This window comes from Phoenix dactylifera, chromosome 2 (assembly GCF_051530095.1).
Source record: "Phoenix dactylifera cultivar Ajwa chromosome 2, Ajwa_hap1_PhDact_Kaust_v1.1, whole genome shotgun sequence".
NCBI lineage: Eukaryota > Viridiplantae > Streptophyta > Magnoliopsida > Arecales > Arecaceae > Phoenix > Phoenix dactylifera.
The window spans coordinates 49,847,454-49,874,425 of NC_143191.1; the positions used below are offsets into that span (position 1 = coordinate 49,847,454).

General features: G+C 39.2%; 1 protein-coding gene and 1 non-coding gene across 3 annotated transcripts; both read left to right on the top strand.

Annotated features, from left to right (window-relative positions):
- The first annotated feature begins 598 nt into the window (after positions 1-598).
- TRNAS-UGA (transfer RNA serine (anticodon UGA)) lies at positions 599-680 on the top strand. Its single transcript has one exon. It is a non-coding gene; the product is annotated as a tRNA-Ser (tRNA).
- Positions 681-763: 83 nt separating this feature from the next.
- LOC103716182 (tRNA/rRNA methyltransferase (SpoU) family protein) lies at positions 764-8,987 on the top strand. Of its 2 annotated transcripts, none has more exons than XM_008804082.5 (4): positions 764-1,087; positions 1,177-1,281; positions 1,387-1,513; positions 8,465-8,987. In XM_008804082.5, exons 1-4 carry the CDS (start codon positions 863-865, stop codon positions 8,683-8,685), a joined length of 678 nt encoding a protein of 225 aa, XP_008802304.1. In that variant the 5' UTR covers positions 764-862; the 3' UTR covers positions 8,686-8,987. The 2 variants fall into 2 exon arrangements, with proteins under 2 accessions (XP_008802304.1, XP_008802305.1); XM_008804083.5 differs by having other exon boundaries at positions 767-1,087; positions 1,447-1,513.
- Positions 8,988-26,972: the final 17,985 nt, after the last annotated feature.

The following is a 26,972-nucleotide window of genomic DNA, read 5'->3' on the forward strand; positions in this document are numbered from 1 at the left end:
TGCATAAAGAAGCTCTTGAATCAATAGTGAAACTATTATAGATTAGTAATATGAGAATAAAAATGTTCTTTGTACGTGCAATATTCAAAAAATATGAATATATTCACCTTGTCTAAATTCAAAATAATAGTAGCCAAAAATCAAAACCAATAATCATAAAAAAGAGTCTAGCTAATTATTATGTACTTATCTAATCAAAATAAATGGAGTCTACCTCTTGTGCTAGAATATAGAACATTTTTTAGTAATTTTAATAGTTTAAACAAGCCCTTATGATTTGGAAGGTTAAACAAGCTATAAAGATCTATCGGTTTGTAATCTACATAATTGGAAAATAATGTGTATTCTAATTATTGATCCACTCTAGTTCTTGACATATGTAAATGGCTTCCTTTACAAATTTTTTTTTAGTAATATATGATTCTATATATAAATAGAAAGCTAAAGCCGAGGCTTGGCCCAATTTTAACCGAGCCTGCAAACGTCGGCCGTGCTTACTGCTTTCACCGTTGACCCAAAAGAAGAAGAGCTTAAGCGGCCTGTCTGGTTACCGAGTGGTTTCATCTGATCACCATACAAGTAATGACATGCAGCGGTCGTCGATATGTCCGAGTGGTTAAGGAGACAGACTTGAAATCTGTTGGGCTTTGCCCGCGCAGGTTCGAACCCTGCTGTCGACGAACTTATCGTTTTTTCCAAATTAATTTTTCTTATATATGATAATATTTTATATATACTATTTTTCCTGATGATAAAATGGAAAATAATGTAGAATTTTTTCGTTTAAAATCACTTTCGCTCTGGAGTCCAACCTCTCCCTTTCTCCCCGCCGCCGCCGCTTCTCCCACCACCACCATCCACCATGGCCGCGGCGCCGACGGCCGCGTTGGAGAGCCTGGTACTTGTGCACAACGTGGCGAAGCGGCACAACGTGGGGACGCTGGCCCGCAGCGCCACCGCCTTCGGCGTCTCCGAGATCGTCCTCGTCGGCCGCCGCGACTTCAACGCCTTCGGCAGCCACGGTTCCACCTCCCACCTCCGCTTTCGCCACTTCTTCTCCCTCTCCCAAGCCCGCCTCTACCTCAAGGCATCTCTCTCCCTCCCTTCCCCCTTCCTTCTTTAGGGTTCGTTTCTCCGTTCAATTCGTTTACACTTTGCTTGTTTTGATTTCATTAGGAGGAGAGGGATTGCGACATTTGTGGGGTGGAGATCACCGACGGCGCCATCTCAGTGACCCAACATCCGTTCAAGAAGAGTACTGCTTTCCTCCTCGGCAACGAGGTGCTGTTCTTGTTTCTTGATTTTTAGCATAAAGTTTGCTCCTTTTTTATTTATGGTATTTATTCCATTAGTTTTTACTGAGGTTTCTGTCTTGCTTCCGAGAAGGGTACGGGTTTATCGGAGAAGGAATGCGAGATTTGTGACTTCTTTATTTACATCCCGCAGTATGGTGGTGGGACTGCATCACTCAATGTTACGGTTGCAGCATCAATTGCTCTACATCATTTTGGAGGTAGGATTGATTCTTGATCTCATTCTTTTTTTTATTTACATCGACAGAATTAAATTGTGTTTATTGCTTTTGATCTCAAGAGCGGGCAAGGGTTGTTAATAAAAACTTGTTCTATGCAATTTCTGGTGAAAATAATAATTTCTCCCCCTCTTTCCTTGTATCAAATGGAGTGAGGTTGGAATAAGAAGCTGGTACCAAATGATAAGAAATTCTCTTCATGACATGAGGTCTTGCGACTTAGATAGGAATAAATTTCTATTGACAAATAAGAATCTTTTCCTCTTTTTTACTTTATATCAAATGAGGTTGGAAGAAGATACTCTTTATGACAGGAGATTTTGTAACTGTAATAGGAACAAATAACATCCAGTGGATATAATCATGTGAAAAGTGACGGTTACTCAGTTACCAAAATAAATTCAGAAGGAAATTCTGATGAAATTACTCATTGCTTCAACCTAACGTGTATAGGGTGAAAACAAAATTATACTAGAATGGAGCAATGCAAATCTGAATTGCATAATCAAATCTGAACATGTTAGCGATCGGAAGTAATCACATTTTGGCAAAACCTTTCTAGTGATTCTTAGCTTCTTTATCAATCTCTTCATTTTTGGGGTTCTTCGTAATCTCCCTCTCAGTAATGGATGTTCATAGAATGACAATTGGCAGCATACCAACCATGTATGCTGCATCAGGATCATTGAACTTTTTCCTTTGAGATCCACCTATAGGAGGCTTCCTTGATCAGCATTAAGGACCAACAGCTCAGCATTGTCCTTCATGCTGTTGCTGTTTAGGGGGGTTGGCAGACATGTATAAATCGTTGCTTACCAAGAGGTTGGTAATGCGGCTTCAGAACTAGCTTCCTAATGAATTGGAGGGTGAAAGCTTTTTCACTAGTTAAGTTTTCTTATGAAAAACCTGTGCATGCGGGACGAATTGAGTACTGGGTCATTGGTCACAATTTTAGTCATGTTGATAATGCAGTAGAGGGTGTTTGCCATTGTTAATTCATATCTTGTGTAAATTGTTGGACTTTCAACAGAGTCTACAATGATCATATCTGCTTAAAATGAAATAGTTGCTTAAATATTTGATTCTTTTAATCATGGAGTTCATACCTTTTCTTTTAAATCCTATCTTCCCAAGTTAGAGATGTGTCTGCAATGACTAATTTTGTTCATACCTTTTCTTAAATATTTGATCATATTTATTTAAAATGAAATAGTTGCTTAAATATTTGATTCTTTTAATCATCGGAGTTCATACCTTTTCTTTTAAATCCTATCTTCCCAAGTTAGAGATGTGTCTGCAATAACTAATTTTGTTCTCATGTACTTGTTTAAACCAAAGTAGTTGCTTGAATATTTGCTTCTCTTAATCATGGAGGTCATGCTTTTCTTTTTATACCTTATTTCTTCCAAGTCAGCATTGACTTTGTAATATCTAGTTTTAGTTCTTCTTTGTCTCTTTATTGGGTTTACCCTTGGGCTTTGAACTTATATTAATCAAACTCAACACACTGACAATCAGACATTGCAAAATCTATTGATAATCAATTAATCATCAGTAAAAACCAGCCTATCGAAGATCACGTCTAGGTTAGGTTTTTTCCCCTACACATTCAATCTGGAAACATGAAACACATCAATCCTAGCAGTTTGAGTAGTCAATCCTCCTAGAATTATTAATACATTGGCTTGAGTAAATGTTCATATTCTTGATCATCGTCATGCTGTCTTAAAAATGCTTCATGAGGGATTAAAAACACTGAGCTCCTTTTTGATTATGGGTGGGGATAAGTGGAGTTTATCCATTTACGCAGCCAAAGATGAAGCATTAGCCAAGAAGTCATTATTTTGGTCAACGGGTCATTAACACATCTAACTAGGCTAACTTTATCCTGTCTAAAAGGTCCTTTCCCTATTAATAGCTTATTCTCAAGTTAACCCTTATTCTGACCAAATAGCATTTCCACTTAACCTGCAATGGTTACCAGCAATTATATAACTCTGATGAAATATGATTTAGACTTAACCTAGAAATAGAAGCACTTCAAGGGGATATTTATGGCTATGCCACCTTTCATCTTGTAACCAAACACAACCTTGATAATTTTCTTTTGGGTTTACCATTCCTTATGTTCCTTGGGATAGTCAATGTAGGTAAACTTTCCACTATGTTGACTCATACTTTCTAGTTGAGCTATGCTTCCTCATATGTGCATGTAGTGGTTGGAATCATGATACAATGGTGAACCTATGTACTCATTGTGGGGTCCATAATGCACAAATACTATTAGACCACACTAGGAGTTTGTTGCTAGAAAGCTTGGTACTTTTAGAGCATGAGTCACTTGAATGTGTTGATTGCTTGCTTTAAGGCTAGGCAATAGCATCTCTTATCCAAATAACTAAGTATCGTGCCATGGCCAGACCATAATTCAATTGTTCTAGTGCTTACGTTTGATCAAGGATTACCACGTTGTGTCTAACATCCTGCCAGTGTTTGCACAATATACTTATTTTGCAGCATAATTCAGGTATATTACAAGCTCTATATGGAAAATAAGTATGTCTGTTAAAAGTTTCACAACTAGCATGCTGATATATACCACATATTCTGTTTTTTCAAACATTTAGCCTATAGACATGATCTATTAGTCTTAACTAACCTCTAGAAATATAAGATCATAAGTCATTGTATATATTTGTGATGGTTGCAGTTTAACATGTGCACTGCGCAGCTTCAATATATGTCATATAAAATGGTGTCATGCCTTTTTACATTAATAATAGAAGTAAGTTCAAATATGTGATAGAAACTACAAAGGAATGTAACTTGCTCTGCAGTGCAATATATCATTTGCAAAAAGAATACTTTACTATTAGAAACTCAGATAGTATGGAATATCATGTTTCATTTGTATATCAGATCCTTAAAGCCTCATGTTATATAAAAAGAATGAAATTCAAGAGGAGCCTTTGCCTATAGGGTCATAGTTTTGCAAAAATGCTAACCTTAAACTTGCTTTTAGCCAAAAGAAAATAAAAGGGTCCCTGTAATATTTTGTAATTCTCCTTAATGTTGTGATATTGAAATCAAGTCATAAATCATAGAGTCAGTTAGATTGAATCAGATCATGGATTAAGCTGCATACCGTAAGTTTTTTTTTCTAATTTTTCTAGTTTCTTTTCAAAATATCAAAAGTATAAAAGAAATTGTAAGAATTTGAAATCTGAGTCAACTATAAAATAGGTAAATAGAGGATAAGGGGCCATGCATATATGGTCTAATCTTCACCATCATAGACCCGTATATAGTATGTATTTAGAATCAACCATTTTCTTTGATTATTAAAGATATTTATATCCTACCTCTCAATTCAGTTATCCCTTTTTATTGGTAAGAACTTCAATTATTCATTTAAAACGAAGGTTTTAGAAACACAAGGATGAGATTTTAGAATATGGTTGTAAATAGTGTTATCAAAGGCACTCTCAACACTTGCCTAGGCGCTCACGTGAGGCAAGGAGGCCCTTGAAGCAAGTTTACAAGGGAGATGCCTAGGCAGGTGCCTAGGGCAAAGCAAGAGGTGTTTAGGCAAGTGCCTCTCCAATGTCCATTAGTGTTCTTTCTATCCAATTTTTGCCCATTGTTCTAGAGTTTATTAGCTTTATTTTGACAGTTATTTTGGTATATTGAAGTCCTTAAAAATAAAAGGGCTACTCTAGGTTATTCAATGATTTACCTTTTGGTATTATGTTTTGTTTGAAAACATCAAACTTGTCTTGGAAAGTGGTATTTACTATCATATTTGAATTTTGAAGCTACTAAAGGATGTCCAATATCTGATTGTTTAAAAACATGGCATAAGGAGTGATACTTTGTTGTGATACTTTGAAAGATGTGAAGTAAGATTTTTGATGCTGAAACTTGACTAAGTAATCTTATAATGTTTGTATCTTTTTCAAATGCATATAATATTTATTTCTAATATATTTTTTGAACATTTTTAAATTAGCATCTTGCAAGCACTTTTTTGGTGCCTAGCGCGTAAGGCAATTTGGTGTCCTGTAGCCTTAAGGGGACCGTTTGCTATACACAACCTTGTTTATAGAAGTACAAATGTTCACTTCTTACTTGTAAATCCATTAACTCCTATAACAGGTTTGCTAACTTTAGTACTCAAGAATTACTAGTGATAGGTAGGAGTGCAAACAAGTTGAACATGAGCAAGCTAGGCTCATCTCAAGCTCAGTTGTGAATAGATTATGCCTATATTGAGTGTAACTGAGCTAGGAAAATCATGCTTAACTCAGATTATTAGACAAACTAGCTTAAGCTTGGCTTGGTCAGGCTCAAATTAAAAAAAAAAATGCCAGGTGGTGGATAGCTTCATTGACGAAGTGGGCAGCTGTCCGTTAGGTGAACAAAGAGGGTTAGCATTGACTAGAGGCTATGTAAATCACTATGAACAAAAGAACAAGGTGAAGGAGAGGTTGAGAATGGAAGGCAGCGAACATGGTGATGGAGGAAGTGGTGAAGAGCCAGAGGAAATCTTGGGTGAGTGGAGATGAAGATGGCTAGGACCAGCATGCATTTGCTCCATTCTCTTTCTAAGAACAGGCTCAGCCATTAGATCAAAAGATCTAATGGCTGCAACATCTTAAGTTGTAAAGGATGATGACTAGGTTTATTTTTACACCGTTTGAGAGAGTGGAAAAGAGTAAGGTAGTTGGGTAAGGAAAATGATATCAGAATTTGGCTGAAGACCTCTAAAGATGAGATCCAACAATTCAGGAGCAACTTAGGATGAGGTTAATGCCATGAAGTCCAGTAATTCAAAATAATAGGTATATAATTTTATAATTAGTATATGTAACAAGAATGATCAAATGTGTTTTGAGATATATTGCGCCAGATACAAGCAAGCTAAGATTAGCTTGTGCTCAGCTCATCTACTAATTGAGTGAGCCCTTTTTGAGCTGAATTCGAGCCGATGAGCTGTTCACAAACAGCTTCCTCCACTTTGACAGCCCAAGTGACTAGATACTGTTAAAAGCCATTTAGCTAAAGTTATAGGAAATGGACTTGGGATGATATTTGTGTAAAAGCATGATCAAGTTGGACTTATGATCCAAGGAACTGTATAATCCATTATACAAATCTAGTTCCTATGATCCTAAGTCATAACTGATCCTAATCCAAGGATGAGATCCAGATTGGTTAGGGCGATTTGACCCAGATCATAAGATATGTATCATGCATTGTAAGATTTTGACAAGAATTGTTCGATCATTTATTTTTTTTAGTTTTTTCATCGTATTTTATTATTTGGTCTTCCTTTTTAGTTCCCTGCATGCTTGAAACCAGTTCATAACATATTGATTGTTTCAATAGCCTAGGACTAAATCCTAAGTCCCACAACTGCACTAGATTAACCAACTACCATGTGGGTCCCGTTGAAACTGCTTGTGTTCTCATCTTGTTTTCCAATCAAAGGCAAGCTCTATGAAGAGGTATATATAAAATAGTTGCTGACTATTCTTTTAATAATTCAGCCCAAAGGATAATAAAATACCATAACAAGAAAGATACACCATGCTGTGTTCTCTCAAAACATCATTGTTTGATGTCCTTGTAAACCAATTGAAGCAGCTGTACCAGGTAGTCTTCCGAAGTAAGTCTCCTTGGTATATATGTTGCCATCTCCTCTTCAAACCAGTGTTTTGGTAGGATAGTCAAGTGACCACATAGCACGGACGCAATTAGTATTTTTATCTATAAAACAATAAATAAAAGACATTAAATACAACAAAATAAGAATAATAGTTGCAATATTTTCTGGATAAATAATATCAGTACGAATAATAATAACAACAATCAGTGCTTAGTATTTAATACTAATAGCTTTATAACATAGTCAAAACCCACATCCAACCTAACAATCGGTTTTTACATGCTCCATCTACATAGGCCACCTAAGAGTGGACCACATATTTGGTCCCATAATGCTAAATGAGCCTTATATGCAGCTGCATAATGATAATCAATATTCGGCTGCATAGTATTAATTGGATTGCCTTTTCGGCTCATGTGTGGTAATGCCTAACATGCTAACCACACACAGGAAATTCAGTGCAGTCAAGAGTGGATCTACATATGCAACCATATGCACTGCACTTTAGAATACTGCTTCAAACTGTTCCAGTAAGCTCAATATCTGTTTTAATGTCTTTCATCTTGCCTGGCCAAACAGCTCTGCTATTAATGTAATAAATTACACCTTGAACACCAGATTCTAACCAAAATTTTCTCACAGCTAATTGAAGAGCTATTCTGAAGCCATCGTGCATATCAATTAGTTATTTTTTTTTAGTTTTCATCCAGAAAAGGTCAAATCTGCTTTTGCCCATACCAGCCTACACATTTCATCCCTAAAATTCCACCATATCTTGCTCCTTCATCTTGCATACATAGCACAATTACATCTTTCCATTTCCTCAGAAAATTTGATCACTTCTATCCTTCCAAATTTCCCAAAGGCCATGACCAACTATACATTTCAGACATAAGATAACCAAATGACTATTTGGCTGGGTAAAAGTTTGCTGAAACTTAATGTATGTGGATTATGGCTGTCTAAGATAGTGTTAAATTAGTTGGAAAAGCTGACTATGTAAGGAAGGCAAGAGACTGATTTGCATATTTGCCTGGGTTAAGGAAAATGCTGGTCCTGTAACATTTGTCTCCGAATTCTTTATGGTTAGCCATCAATAGTATCAAATAAAATATGATTTTTTTAAATACTAGCTATCAATGTCTTGTGGCCTCATCTTACTATTAAAATATTTAAGATGTTTAAGCTCCATGCCTTAGTGAATGGGCAATGTTCTGGTATGTTTTTATTTCCTATGTAATCCCCTAAGCATGGCTTCCTTCCAGTTTGGGCAGGCTTTCCTGAAAGAAGCCGAGAGGGAAACAAGTTCACCGTAGCTGAGAAACCTCTCAAGCAGGTTAGAAGGAACTATTGTGCAGATTCAATTGAATCTGTGATCGAGGAGAGGAAGAGTAGAAAGGAAATTGCTGCCTGTGATATTTTTGAAGGGAACGGCACTAATGACTTGCAGGCAACAAATCTTTTAGAAGCACTGTTTGATGGTTAAGTAGACCAACTGCTGCTTCAAGAATTTTGTATTCCAACTGCGGTGGTGAACTAAAGAAGGTGGCTGTGAATGTGATACGACAAGCCACATGGCAAGAAGGAGCTGCATATGCACTAACAAACTGAAGAATTATGCGTGTCGGTCATTCTAATCTGTAATGATATAGTATTATTTAATTTCTCATGTGTTATGTTGATGTCAGGTTTTTACATGTTTTAACATCAGGTTGATTCCTAAGGATTCAAATGACTATCCATGTTTTAACATCAGGTTGATTACTAAGGCTTTTACATGTTTATGAACTACACATGCCTTTTAACTTCTTACAGGCCTTCAAATGACTGATCCCTAAGGATTCATCCAATATATCATAAGTATTATTTAACTAGCAACTTCATTCATGTTTGTAGATTGCATATCAATATGTAGACCTGCTACTTTTAATTTTTAAAAAAAGAAAGGTCAGAAAAAAGATGACCATCACATGTATAATTTCCCTCAATTATTAAAAAAAAAAATCAGAGGACAAAATGTAGCATTTTATTTAAACTAAAAAAATTAATTTAGAATATAACTGCAAAACCTATGACTAAACAGGAAATTTCCTTAACTTTTGATACATAAAAATGCGATATGTAAGGTTGCTGTGGTGTTCCTTCTTCGCACAATGTCCTCCAATGTATTAACACGTCAAATACTAACTTGGAACATAATTGGACATGCGTACCTTGGCAAAAGCCACAGGACCAAAAAGAATTTAAGATAACAGAACTACGATTCACAACTGAACAACCAAAAGCATATGAAAAAACAAATAAATAAAGTAAAGAGGTAAGGCTGGCTAACTTGTCAAAACCTTCTCCATATATGCAGTGCCCGCATTTGATTTCATAATTTATATCAGAGGTCCTAGTTTCCTAGTTGTAATAGAATATAAATGGTATGTTACAAAACGGTGAATTTAAGCTGCAGGTTTTGGTTTCAATAATATCGAACTATAGTTGTCAGAATATCAATTTTTCTGACTGTACGTATGAGGCATAATAGTAAGTAAGAAGGTAAAGCGGGGGCAAATGTACATATTCATGGCTATCAAGAGATGGAAAAGATGTGCATGCTCCACTTGAAAATTGCTTAACCCCTCAGGAACCTTAGAATTTAAGAAATATAACCACCATCTCTGTAATAAACGGTTGTGTCTCTTGCCTTTTTTTCCCGAATTCAGTAAGTCATCTCCCTCTTATTGTTTTTAATATTTCCATTGTGATGGAGAATCGACACCTATCTCCTCGAACTGCATTTAATTGTAAAAGACTTAATACGGTCCAATCTAAACTGATAACTAAACAATATATAAAAACAGGAAGATAGTTCAATCTATGCTGATAATTTGTAACCTCTGATGGCTGCATAGAGATCAACATGGCTACTCATGCCTGACTCGATTGGTCTACCATAAATTGTATCTGATAAGTGCACTGCATCGCATGTGGACTCGTGCAGCAGAGTGCATGAACCATAAATAAAAAGGAAAAGAACTAAAAGTAGCAGCAGCAACGGCAACATAGAAAACATTACCTGAATTATGCTCTGATGTGCAAATTGCAAATAAGTTCAAACTCAAGGATTCAAGAAGTTATCAGGGTACGGATGAAGGTTTTAGCTGCTATTGCTACCATAACCATCTCTTCCAAATATAAAAAGAATTAACCATGATAGGCTGTGAGATAATCCTCAAATATTCATCATGCTCTTGTGCTTCCTCCACTTTGTAACTCCTCATATTATTTACTGGAAGCACTTGTTGGGAGAGTTTTTTTTTCTGAAAATTCTGAAGAGCCCTATTCAATTGAGCAACCCCTGACAACTACAGAAGCACAGCTTGGTGATATGTGCAGACCTCGCACTGCTTTTTTTCAGTTATGAAGCCTTCCAATTTCTTGATGCATCGGAGAAGCTAAATTTGTAATTTATCTCCAACAATTACTTTTTATCGTTCCCTTAATCAGGAATTGTGAATGAAGTATTGGGTGTATTATTTAAAACTTTTCCTTCAAAAATTGTCATTCAAGGTAAGATGGTTTGGTTCACCATGAAGATAGTCTGTGTAGAAGTGAACCTTCTGTTATATATGTACCAGTTCACACTTACCATGACAAGGTTTATCAGCCTTATTCCATATAAAGAAGAGACGACGAGCAACCTTGTTTGCTGCCTGAATACTCTATCTGGGGGCATTCTATACTTACCAGGCCTGAACTCTCTTTCTATAGGTTAGCTTCCATATTCAGTGCATCTGCATCCAAAGCCATATTTCTCATCCTAGCTTCCTCAAATATGTAGTACTTTTGAACCTATTGCAATCAATCAGCCCATACTTAGAATACAATGGCTAATGCTCAGAGGATTCACCAAATCTCCAAATGCAATAATTTCCTTTACCATGCCTAATCTGATTTTGAGCAAGATTTCAGGATATATTCTTTGCAGCCATCACACATCTTGGTTGAGATCCTTCTCCTGCATCCGAAAATCTAGAGATTCACAAAAGAAGAGCTTCAAATTCTTCCCAACATATTTGTTTATCCAGATCTGGCCCCTCCCCTAACCATATCCTCCCTCCCCTCATTCCTAAACTCGGGAATAGGTATTAAGAAAGTGAAAAATATTAAATCCGATATCTTTGATGGTAATCAACCATCCATGGTATATGCAACGGCAGAAATGACCCAAAAACATGGCACAAAATGATAATAAGAGAAGGAATCTCAGGATAAAAACTCAACATCAACATAAAAATAAATGTACGCATATATTCACGACAAATGAATCTATTACAGATATTCTTCTTACACATTGTAAGAGTACATTTGGAAATACATGGATCTCTCAATCGATATTCTTGATCAACTTGAATCCGAGCAACATCAACCAGAAGAAGAGACGAGATATGTCATGGAGCTGATGAAACTAGGGTTTTGCTAGAGATAGCTCCGGCGGTGCGACGGCATGGCGAGACGGAAACGGAGGCTAGGGTTTTGCAGAAGAGGATGCCTTGGCCTTCCCCTTGCCGTGTTTCCTTGCCACCTCCAATCCCTCTTGCTTCCGGACCTTGATTTCTTGCCCATCGCAGCTTTCATTGCCTCAGCGTTCAACCCTATATTTCCCCTCATGGAAGGATTTTTCTCCGTCGACATGAAGAGATAACAGGATCGAACCCTGAGCCTTACGGGGAAATACAGAGTTGCTCCTGCTGGTACGGAGACGGGCATACTCCATGGTCGCCGTCTCCAACATGGCCATGATGGAGACGGACGGAAGGACGGATGACCCTGACCTATCTTCCTCGAATTCTCGTGTTTCGTAGGATGAGAAGTCCTGCCCTAAATTTTATGGCCTGCTCGGGAGGGGTGGCAACAAATCTGATATGGTCGTGTCCATGCCCAACTCTTAGCAAATCAAGTCTAATATGGTCGAATCATGACTATCTTTTATTTTGCCTTTCTAAGCAAATTTATTAGAAATAATTAATAACCTCATCAAAAATGGAAGCAAGCGATGGGCCCAAATCCAGATCCAAATCCAAGATGATGATACTCATGCTACATCCGACAATATACTAATCTGGTTGCATTTGGCCAGCTTGCATACAAGACCAACAAAAATTTTTGAAAAATTATAATTTCTCCAAGACATCCCCCGCTCTTTTAAAAAGTCTCAAACCGATCCTTCGGCTTGCGAAACTATTCCAAAATGGCCCTTTTCTTCATCTTCGCCGTCAACAATATGGTAGCAAATATCATGAAGCGGTTGTAGAACACATATATTAAATAGGGTAGAATCTTAAAGAATCTTTCGTGCGAAACAAATCTCGAAGCATCCTTAGTAGATGACTCATGGTTAAAAGTCATCAATGGCACACATCTCAAAGCACTCCAAACCACTTATAAACGGATCTCAAATAATCTTAGTATATGATCTGTAGTTAAAGATCGCCCACCGTGCATATTTCAAAGCACTCCAAACTCCTTCATTCATCCATCTGCAGAGATTTTGAAATATTCTTAGTATATGGCCTATAGTTAAGGATCACCCATGGCATAGATCTCAAAACACTTTGAACTTCTGCATTCTTCCGTCTGCATAAATTTTAAAGCATCCTCAGCATATAGCCCACAGTTAATGATCACCCGCAACACCAATCTCAAAGCACTCCAAACCCTTTCGTTCATCCACCTGCACAAGTCTCAAAGTTTGCTTAGGTTTGGAAATTGTAATGGGTGCTTAGTAAGTTGGAGCTGCATTTATTTTGGGTTTGAAAATTGTAATGGATGCTTAGTAAGTTAGAGCATGATTAATGCTTAGACTAGTATAAATAGACTATGTGGTAGATGGTGAAGGCCAGATTGTGATTACTAAACTATTTGATATATGATACAGCTTGAGCTTGTAGCTCACTTTATCCATCCTCTTCTCTTGTTGTGAATGATTGTTCATCCATTCATCCTTTCATTTGGCCTTTCCAACCCCCCACCCACCCTTATCATTTGGTACCAGAGCTTGTGATTATGCTCTTGGGTTATTCTCTTCCTTCTCATGGCGGCACGAGGAGGTAGAGGACGACGTGGCAACCAAATGAGGGACGAAAGGGATGATGAACTTCAAGCACTTCGAAGACAAGTCGAAGAACTTACTTTGCGTCTTGAACGCCAAGAAGCTCGTAATGAGCGAGGTGGTTCAAGCTGTGGGTCTTTTATTGACGAATCGGATGTGAATCCATTTGCCAATCATGGAGGACGAATGGAAAGGATGTTCCATCGTGATTCTGACACTTTGAAGATTGATTTACTGGAATTCCATGGTCGCCTTCAACCCGAAGAGTTTCTTGAATGGCTTAGCGCCATTGAAAAATTCTTTGAATACAAGGAGACACCGGAGATTCAAAGAGTGAAGCTTGTTGCTACAAGGCTTCGTGGTTATGCTTTAGCATGGTGGGATAGAGTTCAAGAGATGCGGCTTCGCAAAGAAAAGCCTAAGATTTCTTCTTGGGAGAAAATGAAATGTAGGCTTAAGGAGAAATTCCTTCCGGTGGATTTTGCTCAAATTGTCTTTTCTCAATTCAACAATTTTTGTCAAGAGTCTAGAAGTGTGATTGATTACACTGAAGAATTCTACAAGCTAATGGCTCACAATGATCTTCAAGAATCCGAAGAACAACTTGTGGCGAGGTATGTTGGAGGTCTAAGAATTCCAATTCGGGATGAAGTAGAAATGCATCGATTATGGAAACTCAATGATGCGTATCAACTAACCTTGAAAGTAGAGGCTAAGCTTTTTCGTAGTGGAAGGAAGAAATTGTGGAGGTACAAAGTCTTTACCCACCCTCCAAAGGAGACTCTTCTCATGGTAAGGGTACTAATTCAAATTTCTATGATCGTGGCAATAAATCTAATTCTTGTTTCAAGTGTGGAGAGGTTGGTCATTATCACTACACTTGTCCAAAGAAACAGGTTGATGTTCACATAAATCTTATGAAAAAAGAAGACCTTGATAGCTCAAAATAGCCCGTGTATGATGAAGAAGGTGACATTAAGCATGTGGAGGTTGAACTAGAAGAAGGTGAAAGTCTTATGATCTATAGAGTGCTTGCAACTCTAAGTTTTGATTCAAATGAAGTTTGGCATAGTTCAAATATTTTCAATCTTCAAGAAAATGTTTGTGACATTAAGAAAGAAGAATGTTGTGTGGATTGGAATTCTCCACCTGTATATGATGTTTATCCAGATGAAGAACAAATTCAGAATAATAGTCTAATATTCTCAGAGCATTTGTCTTTGTCATTAGAAGAAATTTATCGTGATACTAATGTCGTTGTCTTGGATGAGAGTAAGGACTTGCTCTTACTCTCTTCTCAAGGAGTAGACCTTTTCAATGAAGTCTTTCATAAGACATGTAGAGAACTATGCTTCAAAGAGCTTAGAGATTATTTCAACATAATGATGTGGAACCAAACTCCATCTTTCAGAAATCATGAGTTCAAATGCTTGAAGGGTTCGTTTGATTTCAGAAAGTTATTGAGTGATTTCCTTAATAACAATCCAAAGATCCTATATCAAGAGGAGATATTCATAGCACTTTCAATTGAAGATGATATTCTCAAGGATCTTTGGTCACGGTTCGAGGCTTTACCAGACTTTGGAATTTATTGGCAAAAGATGGACACGACATTTTTGCAAGCCAAATTGAATTATGGGTTTAGATTCTACATTCCTCTTGCATTTCATATGCATCACATATTGGCGTATCATAGCGATTTTGGATGACAACTCGAGGACGAGTTCTTTCTCACCCGGGGAGGATGATGTAGTGTAGAAGAAGCAACCTTTGGTCATGAAGTCAAAGTCTTATTTCTTTAATTTCTAGTAAGTTGTGTTTGTATTTATTTTGGGTTTAGGAATTGTAATGGGTGCTTAGTAAGTTGAAGCTGCATTTATTTTGGGTTTGGGAATTGTAATGGATGCTTAGTAAGTTGGAGCATGATTAATGCTTAGACTAGTATAAATAGACTATGTGGTAGATGGTGAAGGACAGATTGTGATTACTAAACTATTTGATATATGATACAGCTTGAGCTTGTAGCTCACTTTATCCATCCTCTTCTCTTGTTGTGAATGATTATTCATCCATTCATCCTTTCATTTGGCCTTTCTAAGCCCCCACCCATCCTTATCAACATGGCTCGTAGTTCAGAATCACTCATCATATAGATCTCAAAGCAGTCCAAACACTTCATTCATCCACTTGCACAAATCTCAAAGTAACCTTAAAGGATCACCCATTGCACAAATCTCAAAGCACTCCAAATTCTATTCATCTATCTACATGGATTTCAAAACATTCTTAGTATAGGTATATAACTTAGGATCACTCATTGTGCGGCTCTCAAAGCACTCCAAATGCCTTCATTTATTATCTACCTGCATAAATATAATTGCACGCATGGTATATAGCCCAAATTACAAGAACAAATACGTATATATTCAGAAAAACGAGATGTGGAGCTTTCGCAGGGCCATGTCGCTCATGAAGCTTTGGTTTTGCCGGAGACGGATCGATCCGGCGGCGCCACGGCATGGAGAGATGGAAATGGAAGCTAGGGTTTTGCGGAAGAGGACATCTGGAAATGCTCTTCCCCTTGACGTGCCTCTCCTTGCTACCTTCTGTCCTGCTTCCGGGCCTTAGATTTCTTGCGCGTCGGAGCATGGATCGTCTCAGCCATCACTGGCAAATTTCCTCTCATGGTTGAATTCTTCTCCGTCGACGTGAAGGGATAATAGGATCGAACCCTGAGCCTTACGGGGGAACACGGAGTTGCTGCTGCTGGTACCATCGCCCAAACATTGGAAGAGACGGACATACTCCATGGTTCCCGTCCTTAGATAATATCTATTTTATTTGATTATATGATTTATTATGTATTATATATAGCTAATATATCTAATCTAATATATATATATCCCGGTCCCATCACACATTATTTAAAGGAGTTGCGACGATGGTGTACACCGACCGGATGGGCGAGGCGTGCGGAGGCGACTAGGTGGAGCCAACCGAAGGTGGGACTGTCGAGTTACAGAGATCTAAACAAATTTTTTGATGAACCAAAGTGATGATGTGCCACGTTGGCCGTGGATCAAACTTTTTTACCTCATCTGATGTGGACTATACTGCCATTTTTCATTAGTTTAAAGGTTTATACGTACGCGCTGCTTTTGTGCAACGGGTGCACTCTGCTGTCGGGAGCGGCAGGCACTCTGCTGTCGGGAGCGGCAGCAGTGCTGGGATTCATTGCCAAATCTTACATGCATTTCTATTTAATTAGTCATTAATTTTAATGAGTTTAGAATTCTATTTTTAGTTTTATTTTATTTTTTTGAACAGTTATTTTATTCTCTAGCGATTGTAAATCTTATCTTTTAGTGAATGTTGATTTTTGAATTTTAGTAAGAATCAAGCATGCTACCTATATGATGATTTTTGTGTCTCATTTAATATGATATAAGAAAAAAGAAAAGCGAGTGAGAGTTTTAGTGGGGAGTGATAGATAGTATGACATAAGAAAAAGAGAGGAGAATGAGAATTGACTTTCTTAATAAGGAGTGATAAAGGGCCTTAGCATTTGTTCTAGACTTTAGATCGGCACAGTTGATCTACTCTGCATAGCGTGCTATTCTACAGATAGTGCCACCAGCTTTAGCAGCGATGGAAACTACTTTTTTTCTTTTCTTTGGGTACAAAAATAGAATGCTTCTTCTATGGCATGGAAGGTCTAGGGGATTAAATTTTAATATAGTAATCGAAAGTAATAATATTTTAATAAAAATAGTAAAATTAATAATATTAATTATACTATAGTATTTAAATAGAAATAATTTATTTGAGTAAAAATAATATTTTATTAGTAATATTTTTAAAAGCTTAATAATGTTTAATAATACCAGGAGGAGGAGATGTATCATTAAGGGAGGAAGAGAGGCAAAAAAAAAAAAATATGCTAACTCTTAATTCTAATAAAGAGAGAACATAAAGATGGTTTCTTTTAGAACAAACCCCCCATTTCTTTGCTCCTTCTATGCTGTTTTTCATCGATCTTTTCTATATATATGACAAGAAACATGAAATTACGCCCATAGATGAGGCCGAACAGCGTTGAGGAGCAGGGGAGAGATGAAAGGAATAAAACGGCCGGGGATGCTTTTGTCCAACCAGTGTCACACCCAACTGTGTATAAGCTATTCTCTCACCTGGTAAAAAGCCTGTTGAGATGAAGTTCTGCCAATTTAGGGTCAGATGAAACTGAAATTTTTCTTTATGGTTTGACAATTTACAGTACTGCAGTGGATAGCTTCGAAGGGGAGTACAGTGGGCGGCAGGTCTAGAAAATTATATTTTAATATATTAACTGAAAATAAAACTATTTATTTAAAAATTAATAAAATTAATAATATTGATAATACTAATAGTATTTTAATATAATAATATTTTTAGAATATTAATATTTTTAATAGTATATTAACAAATTATATTATATCAAAAACTAATAAATAATTTATTAATACAATAAATATTTTATGTATTAATAAAATATATATTATTTTTAAAAAACTATGTAACTAATATAAATAATATTTTAGAGGTAGAATATTTTCTAAATAAAAAAAGACATCCTGTGTATTGTGCAGGCTATATGCTAGTATATATAATAAATTGAAGGCTCTACTTGTGCATAACTCTCTATTCATCATTTGGATCTCGGTATCAATAATATCATGAATATGATGTTTATTTTGGATAATGAAAAAGCTCCTATACCCATTCTAATTAGTTATATAATTTATTATCTATTATATATATATATAATATACTAAAATGGAGGCTCTACATGTGCAGATCTCATCATATGGATTCTTATATCAACAATATCATTAATATGGTTTTTATTTTGGATAATAAATAAAGCTCTTATGGCAATACTATTTGGTTATATATTCTATTATTTGTTGTATATATATATATATATATATATATATATATATATATATATATATATATATATATATATATATATATATATATATATATATATATATATATATATATATATGTGCGCGCGCGCACGCGCATGTATGTATGTATTAAAATAGAGGTGCTGCTTGTGCAGAACTCTCCATGCGCCGCATGGATGTCTATATTAATGGTATCATTAATAATATCTTTATTTTGGATAATAAAAAAGATCTTATTTCTATTATATTTGATTATATAATTTATTATTTATTATATATTTATATATGTCTAATACTAAAATGGAGATTTTGCTTGTGCAAATTGCTCCATTTGCCATGTACGTGCCCATATTATTATATCCTTGATATGTTCTTTATTTTGGATAACATATACGATTCTTATATCTATTCTATTTGATTATAATTTATTATCTGCTGCATATATTATTAATTATATATAATTAGAATGGAGGCTCAAATTATACTAAGCTCTTCATTCGCCATGTGGACCTGTACTAACAATATTACTGATACAATCCTTATTTAAAAAAATAGTTGGGCTCTTAAATCTATTATATCCTATTATATTTATGTCATCTATTATAACTTATCTATTCTATATTATATTTCAAAAATAATTAAAAAAATAAGAAGAAAAAATTGCACCATGCACAGCGAGCGGGATATACGCTAGTTAAGATAAAAGTAGAACAAAACTCAGCATCCCAAGCCCAAATCCATATACAAAATGGTACCCATGCCACATTGGAGAATATGTCGGGTCTGGCCGCATTTGAACCAGCCTTGATCTAATATCAACAAAATTTTGCACTTCGCAGGAGCGTAGAGGGAGAATATATGACATGGATAGAAAGGGGAGGGAGGAGAAGCGGCAGAATCCAGCTGAGGTGGTAGGTGCGAGAGAGAGAAAGAGAGTGAGTGAGTGAGTGAGTGAGAGAGAGAGAGAGAGAGAGAGAGAGAGAGAGAGAGAGAGGGAGAGGAGGAGACCAGGGTGGAGTTGATGGGAAGCTAGTGGCATCCATACTTAGAGGAGGGGCGAGGGAGGGAGGGAGGGAGTAAAGGATTAGGACTCCATATTCTCCCTCCTTTCCTCTCTATTTTAGGTTCCAAAATTCAAAAATAAATTAAAAATAAAATAATAAATAGTTTTTAATATATAGCAAATTAAAATAAATTAAATATATAATATAATTTTGGGACTTATTTAGATAGAGGATATAATTCTGTCTCTGTCTTACAATATTATAACAAAACAAGCGAATATACGACGAAATAGAAATATGAGATTTTTGACTTACTTTATATTTATATTACAATTTGGTATGAAATTATGCATTTAAAAAACTTTTAATGCACGTTCACTTTTCACTCTTTTTATAACACTTGCAAAACCTTTGAAATGAAGTGTTATGCAAATTATATTTTTTCTAACAAATAATGCAAAAGTAAATACATCTAGTGTTGCTTCAAATTGGTATGAAGTAGAAAAAGTAATATGTTGTAACATCCTGAAATTTATCATTATAATATTTGCTCAAATCAGGCCAAAACAAAATATGTTAGAACTAAAAGAAAGGCGGTTGTTAGCTATTATTTGCAGTAAAATGGATAATAACAGCTAAACTGTAACGCGTTCTTATCATTATATATAGAATGCAATGATATTTTCCAAACCAACTTGAAAATGTAAATTTTAGAAAGATTTTTTATTCAAACAATGACTGCTCCTGGTGCCATACTAGAGTGATTATAACAAAAAACACCTAAACAATCTTTCAAATAATGGTTTTTAGAATTGTGTACAATGGAAACTGTTGCTGGAAATTGGACCCGGGTGCGGCCGTCGACTGAGGAGGAAAAGCTTCGGCGAACTCTGGCGGGCGGCGATCTATCGGCGAGCGGCGTCCTCCGTGGAGGGGGGACCTGCAAAAAGCCGGTGGCCGGGGTTTCCGGCGCCGGCCCTCCGATGCTTAAGTTAGAGGGGGTTTAAATTTGGGAGAGAGGAAGAAGGAAGAAGCGTTCTGCCTCCTTTCTTCTGCCTTCAACCCCCCATTGAGAAGGAGGGGTTCCTCTTTATAGGGGGGTCGGATTACCTGTGATGTGATGGGGCGAGGTCGCCGTACGGCTTAGCATGTCGCTTGAGTTGGTGCGCGATCAGGTGAATTAATGCTTCGATGTCGGAGGTGAGGCCGGGATCAGAGAGTTGTCACGGCTGACTGAACGCTGCCGAGCCGATTTGCCGTGGAGGATTGAGGATCCGTAGATAACAAGAGCCACGCGCATTGATTGTTGAGTGAGCCGGCGATACACATTAATTGTTGAGTGAGTCGGAGATACACATTAATTGTTGAGTGAGTCGGGGGTTTGCAGAGGTCATGCGCATTAAATGCCGGGGGCGGTGGCAGGGTATGGCCCCTGACCAGACTTTGGCAGGATGCAACCGCGGCAGGTGGGCGGCGAGGGCGGACTTCCGAGGTCGGGAGCTCTTCGGGTCAGATGTTCCGGGGTCGGGCACCGAGCTCGGCCGCCCGAGGTCGGCCGTCATCCGATCCTCTGACGGCAAGGTTCTCATGCACTCGGGGGGAAGCTGCGCTCCCCCAACACTACCCCCCGATTTTCGAGTTCGAGCCGCTTGCGAGCTCGGGCGCGGGAAGTAGAAGTCTTTATTACGGTAACTGAGATCGAGGAGAGTTGAATTATGTCGCGCCCTCACGCATCCCGAAGTATTCATAATGGGGGGTTGCGCCTTTTGGCCCTTCGTGGTCGTTTCGTATGGCGAACTCATGATGGGGTCCCAGGACCCGATGGGGTGGCTCCTCGATCTTATAGTCAAGGCGTCTTCCCTAGATAAGTATGCTGTGTCGATCCTTGAGGCGGACACGTGGTGTGATCTGGAGATTTATTGGGTCGATCGCCTTGAGGTAGGGTGTTGGATCAGCCGCTCGGGATTTAAAGCCGAGCCGGTAGTCCGGGATCGAGGATTAGGCTAATTACTCGAGGTCGGATGCATTTAATCTCATATCGGTCGAACGGGGATTTGGGAGGCTAAGATTACATCGGCGCTCCACGCGTCCTGGGGCTTTTTAAATGAAGGGAGCGGGGGCGGCATCTGCTCGCCTTTCGGAGCAATCTGGCGCAGCGGATCCATGATGATGCTGCGAGATCCGATGGGACGGCGCCTCGGTTCTGCGCTCGAGGCATCGGTCCGGAATGAATGCGGTGTTTCGGCTTCCGAGGCCGACACGTGGCGTGATCCAGACGGGGGGTGGAAACCGAACCCGCCGATCTGGGCCGTTAGAGGGGTCTATATAAACCCCCCCCAAACCAGCCCTAAGAGGAGTCTTGTTCGGTTGCCTTCTCTTTTTCGCCGTCTCCACCTTCGTCCTCTTTCTCAACAGAATCTCGCCGGTGGTGCTCGGAGCGATTTCCGGCGACTCCCCCCTAGGTTTCTTCTTTGTGTTAGCTTGGGTGTTCTCCTTCTTTCTCCTTTTTCCCGTCTCTTTCGTCTTTAGGTTACTTCGGTTTTCTCCAAAATGGGTTTTGGTCCAGAGGAAGTCAGATCTAGTCTGTCGGGGGAGGAGCTGGAGTTAATCCGCTCCTGGTTCTTTTTCCAGCCCGGGTTTCGTCTCGAAACTGCAGGGCCGGAGGATAGGGTGACGCGGCCGCCCCCAGGTCGGATCGCGATTCATCGTGAAACGCTCTGGGCCGGCTTGCAGTTCCCCTTACACGAGTTCGTGAACAGCTTGCTGGTGGAGTACCAACTCGTCCCAGCACAGCTCGCTCCGAACTCGCGGAGGACCATAGTCGGATTTTTGTCCCTTTGTCTTGCACATGGGATCCCGACTTCGGTGAGCATTTTCCGCCGGTGTTTCTTACTAAAGACAAACCCGGCGGATGGAGGGTGGCTATACTTCGCCTTTCGGGGTGGTATGTCACTTTTACAGGGTGCCCCTTCCTCTATTCATGAGTGGAGGGAAAAGTTTTTCTTTCTTGCGTCCGAGGTGCCGTGGAGATTTGACCCGAGGTGGGGGCACCCCCGGCTGAAGGCCCTTAACAGGCTCTCCGAGCCCTCGGGGAGGGACCAGAGGGTCCTTGACGCTTTGCGGGGCCTCGGAAAGGGGTTCAACCTGACCGAGCTCCTAAGTGAGAGTGCCTTGGCGAGCGTTGGCTTGAGTTCAGTGCGTCCCGAGGTAAGAGTAGTCGTATTGTTTCGTCTTTGCCTCTTGCTCTTCTAACGTTGGTCTGATACTTAGGAAAAATCTTTTTTTATTTCAGACATTCCTCACATGCCGACCAGCAACACATCTCTCTTCTCCCGGTTGAAAAGGCGGGAGGCCGAGGCCGGCGGGGCTATTCCCCAGCCTCGGAAGAAGTCGAAGTCGGCCGCCGCTTCTACCTCGGCCGGGATGGGAGGCCCGGAGGCGGGGGTCTCCGCAGCTGCTCTGTCACGACCCCCGCCCCGTTTCCGGCGGGCCGCCGCGACGGTCCTAGGGTGCGGGTAGGCATAAGGCCACCAGCCACCGCGTAGAACCCTACTACCTATCAATCATCAATAAATCTTGAAAAATTTGGCATGATGCATGCACAAAATGATCACTTTTCCTATAGTGACCTGTCAGGATTATCTCAATACATACAACACACTACCTGTCAGAGCAGCAATCACATAATCCATCACATAATGAACCTGGATAATATATATCAATACATTATCTCAGGCATATAACTCATATGTATAAAAATCTGGTTCCCATTCCATCCATGGTCAAACCCATATCCACAACAGGATCTATGACTGTAACTATATACTATATACAACAGAAGGTTTATAATACACCAAAAGGGTATAAACCTCTATCTACATTATACTATACTATACTATGGAGCGGCACAGCTAGCAGGCAATCTCTAACCCTGCTCTTCTCTATACAATACCTGCCCTGCAATCAAAAACACCAAACTGGGGAGTGAGTATATAAATACTCAGTGAGTGGAGTAGAGAGTACTATGCACATGAGACCAGATATAATCATGGCTCGAGGTGAAATCTCAAGATCAATAATAAGATGAACATGATCTCAACATAGAGAATATGGAGTAAGTCATCAATATCACCACAATCAATATCAACTCATCTGAAGCATATATGGAATAATCAAGTCAACATATATGCTACTCATGAATATGCTCAACAGGTCATAGTACTGAATCATATAAATCAGGTGTCAATAGGCTGAATCATCAACAAGACAGCTATCGGGAGGTGGGTTTTACGCCCCAGGCGAACCAGCAACAACTCCCTACTGCCATATGCATACATCGAATATGACACCACACCAATATGTAAATCATCACTAGACAGCTGTCGGGAGGTGGGTTTTACGCCCCAGGCGAACCAGCAACAACTCCCTACTGTCACATGCATATGCAGGATAAGACACCATATCGATAATGTAAATGCTAGACAGCTATCGGAAGGTGGGTTTTACGCCCCAGGCGAACCAGCAACAACTTCCTACTGTCACATGCATATGCAGGATAAGACACCATACTGATGATGTAAATGCTGGCCAGTATCCAGAACAGAAATCCATCTCATATCTATATACTAAACGGCATCTCGCGGGAATTCTACATCCGCGGAAAGCCATACTGCACCTCGCGGGGTCTTACTATGCCCGGCGGCAAGCAGAATATAAGTCGTAGGACCGGCCGATCCTACGCCTAGGGCCGTGTCCCCCCTAGGAAGGGACTGGGCTCCGCCCACCCAGAAGGCTACTATGTGCATAAAGGCCGATGTTCAACCCCCATCGACTATAGGTGTCCTGCAGATACTGCCAAGCCATGCATAAATGCCATAATGCACCCTCCCAATACTCTACTAAAAATGAGTATAATCAAGACTACCACTCACTTGATCATGACCCAATCATAAACTAACATCAGGGTTAGGAGTGAGGGTCAAGGAAGTGCAATACAACTCAATATACCACTAAAAAGGCTCTACAAATCTTTGAAATAGAGGAAATGAAATCAATTTACAAAAGAAATCATTTCACAATTCGGAATCAATTTGATTACTCATCAACCCCTCGTAATTCCTCTCAATGTTCCCTCAAATGCATGTACAGAATAATCAAGCATGGAGAATCAAAATATAGAGGAATATACAACAACAATTAATCAATAGGCTCAGGTGGAATCAATTCACACCTGGCGACATTCATGAAAATGAATTAAGGATGCTCATGGTGCAAAGTACATGACTCCCACTCACCTGTCAATCCGGCACGGCCTCGATACGCCTCTAGAATTTTACAGTAGGCAGCAGGGGACTTCTTCCTCTTGTTCCCTAGCTTCTTGCCCAACTCTGACATGCATTTACAATACATTTAGTTTTGTATCAAGGGCTATAATCTACGTGCCAATTATAATATAGGGAACTTTAATTGATTCAACTCTCCCATTCCCTAAATCTTTTCTTTTCTTTCTTCTTTTTCTTTTTAATTAATTAACTTACCATTTATATGTATTAGGGACTCCCTTGCATGAGTACAAGGTCCCTTTTAGCTTGATCTAGGCTTAATACCCTATTATAGCATGAAATCCCCTATTTTCCACCCGGATGAACAGTAACCCGAACTGACAGTGGGTTACTTCATCCCGGTTTTGATCCACTTTCAGGACTCCAAATTTGATGAAATTTTTACCTAACATTCTACGCTCATAGGAAATTCCAAAGAGGTAAAATGCATTGCTATCGGAGGTCGTTTGACCCCCTAAATAATTCGCCGAAGTTGGGACTTCGACACAATTTTTTTCCGTAGTGCCAGAAAAATTTGTCAAAATCCGATTCTTCCTCTTTTAACCGCCTCTACAACCCTTATCCGACCCCTCTAGACTATATCCACCCTTTGTATAGCCTAATGTCATCAAAAGACTAGATAGGGATGGATATTTACCTTTTTCTTTTTGGAAATCGAGGTCCTTGCGTAGAGGGAAAGGAGATCTACACTTTTCCCTTCAGCTGGCAGCGCAACCGGGATCTCCTTCCTCTTCCTTTCTTCCTTTCCTTTCCTCTTCCTTTCTTCCTTTCCTTTCCTCTCCTTCTTTTTCTTCCTCTCTGTCCGTCTGAGACTCCCTCTGTGACTCTCTCTCGGTTTCCATCCCAAAAGCCAGCTCAAACCCTCCAATTAAATCACATCAAGATACTATTCATCCTTTTTTTAATATTATTAAATTTCCATTTTGTCCCTAACCCTTCAACATATCTACTGTTATGCCATTAACTTTTGATTCCTTCCAATTTTACCCTTACCACTTCAATGCATCTACAACTATGCCAATATCTTTTGATTCTTTCCTATTTTACCCCTTATATTAATTGAAAAGGACTATTCTATCCCTTTTTATATAAAAAAAAATATTTTGGGGTTATTACATCCTCCCCCCCTTATATAAAATTCGTCCTCGAATTTAAAAGAGTAAATTACCTGATTATTCAAAGGGATGAGTATATCTACTCTTCATATTCTGCTCGGTGTGGTATTGGGAATCAAATAAATTGGAAGTGTTTTACCTTCTATTTTTACCACACAGGTAGGATACACATACTTCGCTTTTATACTATCCCCTACAGGTGTACTAATAGCTAAGAGAATATGCATTAATATCTTATCCTTAGCTAACTTTTTAGCAAAATAAGGGGATACGAATGAATGGGTAGCTCCAGAATCAAATAACACTCTAGCTTTAATCTTATCAATGAGGAGCATACCTGTCACAGCTGCATTTGATGCCTGTGCCTCCTGTGGATTTACCGTGAACACCCTTCCTTGCCCTCTGCCTGCTGGAGCTAACAGCTGAGATGGTCCAACACTCTGCTGTGACGCTGGTGTCTGACCTCTGCCTCTGCCTACAGGCCCCCTACTACTAGGCCTGTCCATCTGCACAGAAGGGTAGGATGTTAAAGGCACAAACTGCTGGGTGGCACCCTGCGGGCATTCTCTGACAAAATGACCCGGCTGTCCACATCTGTAGCACACTCCCTGACCCATTCTGCATCTGCCAGAGTGCTGCTTCCCACATATGCCACACACTGGCCATGATTGGAACTTGGATTCAGTTCTGGCCATAGTGACCGGAGGACGAGGTGCTAATGGTAGAGAAGCATCCTGTGACTGACCTCTTCTCCTCCACTTCCTCTTACGTGGGGCAGGTGGAGCTGAGCGTACAGACTGCTCCGTCGGGCCCTCCGGGAGACTTGCTCCCTCAGATCTACCTCGGCTGCTTTGCCCTTTCCCCTTACTCATTTTCCTCTGTTCTCTTTCAGCCCTTTCCTCTTTGTTTCTGATCTCCCACTGTTTTGCTTTATCAATCAGCCTAGACAAGGTGGGGACCTCTACTGCCAGCACTGCATTATAAAGCGGGGAAATCAGACCCCGCCTGAATCTTTCTATCCTGGCAGCTTCAGTGGGGATGATGTAAGGAGCATACTTCCCCAATCTAGTGAACTCACGAGCGTACTCAGATACGCTCATTTCGGGCATCTGCTTCAGCCTCTCAAACTGAAGAGCCCGATTCTCCCTCTCAGCCGGAGACAAGAACTCATCCATCACTGCTTGCCTGAACTCTTTCCAGGTTGGAGGATTCCTACTGTACAATCTGTCCCCCACTTGTCTCTGGTACCAGTCCCAGGCA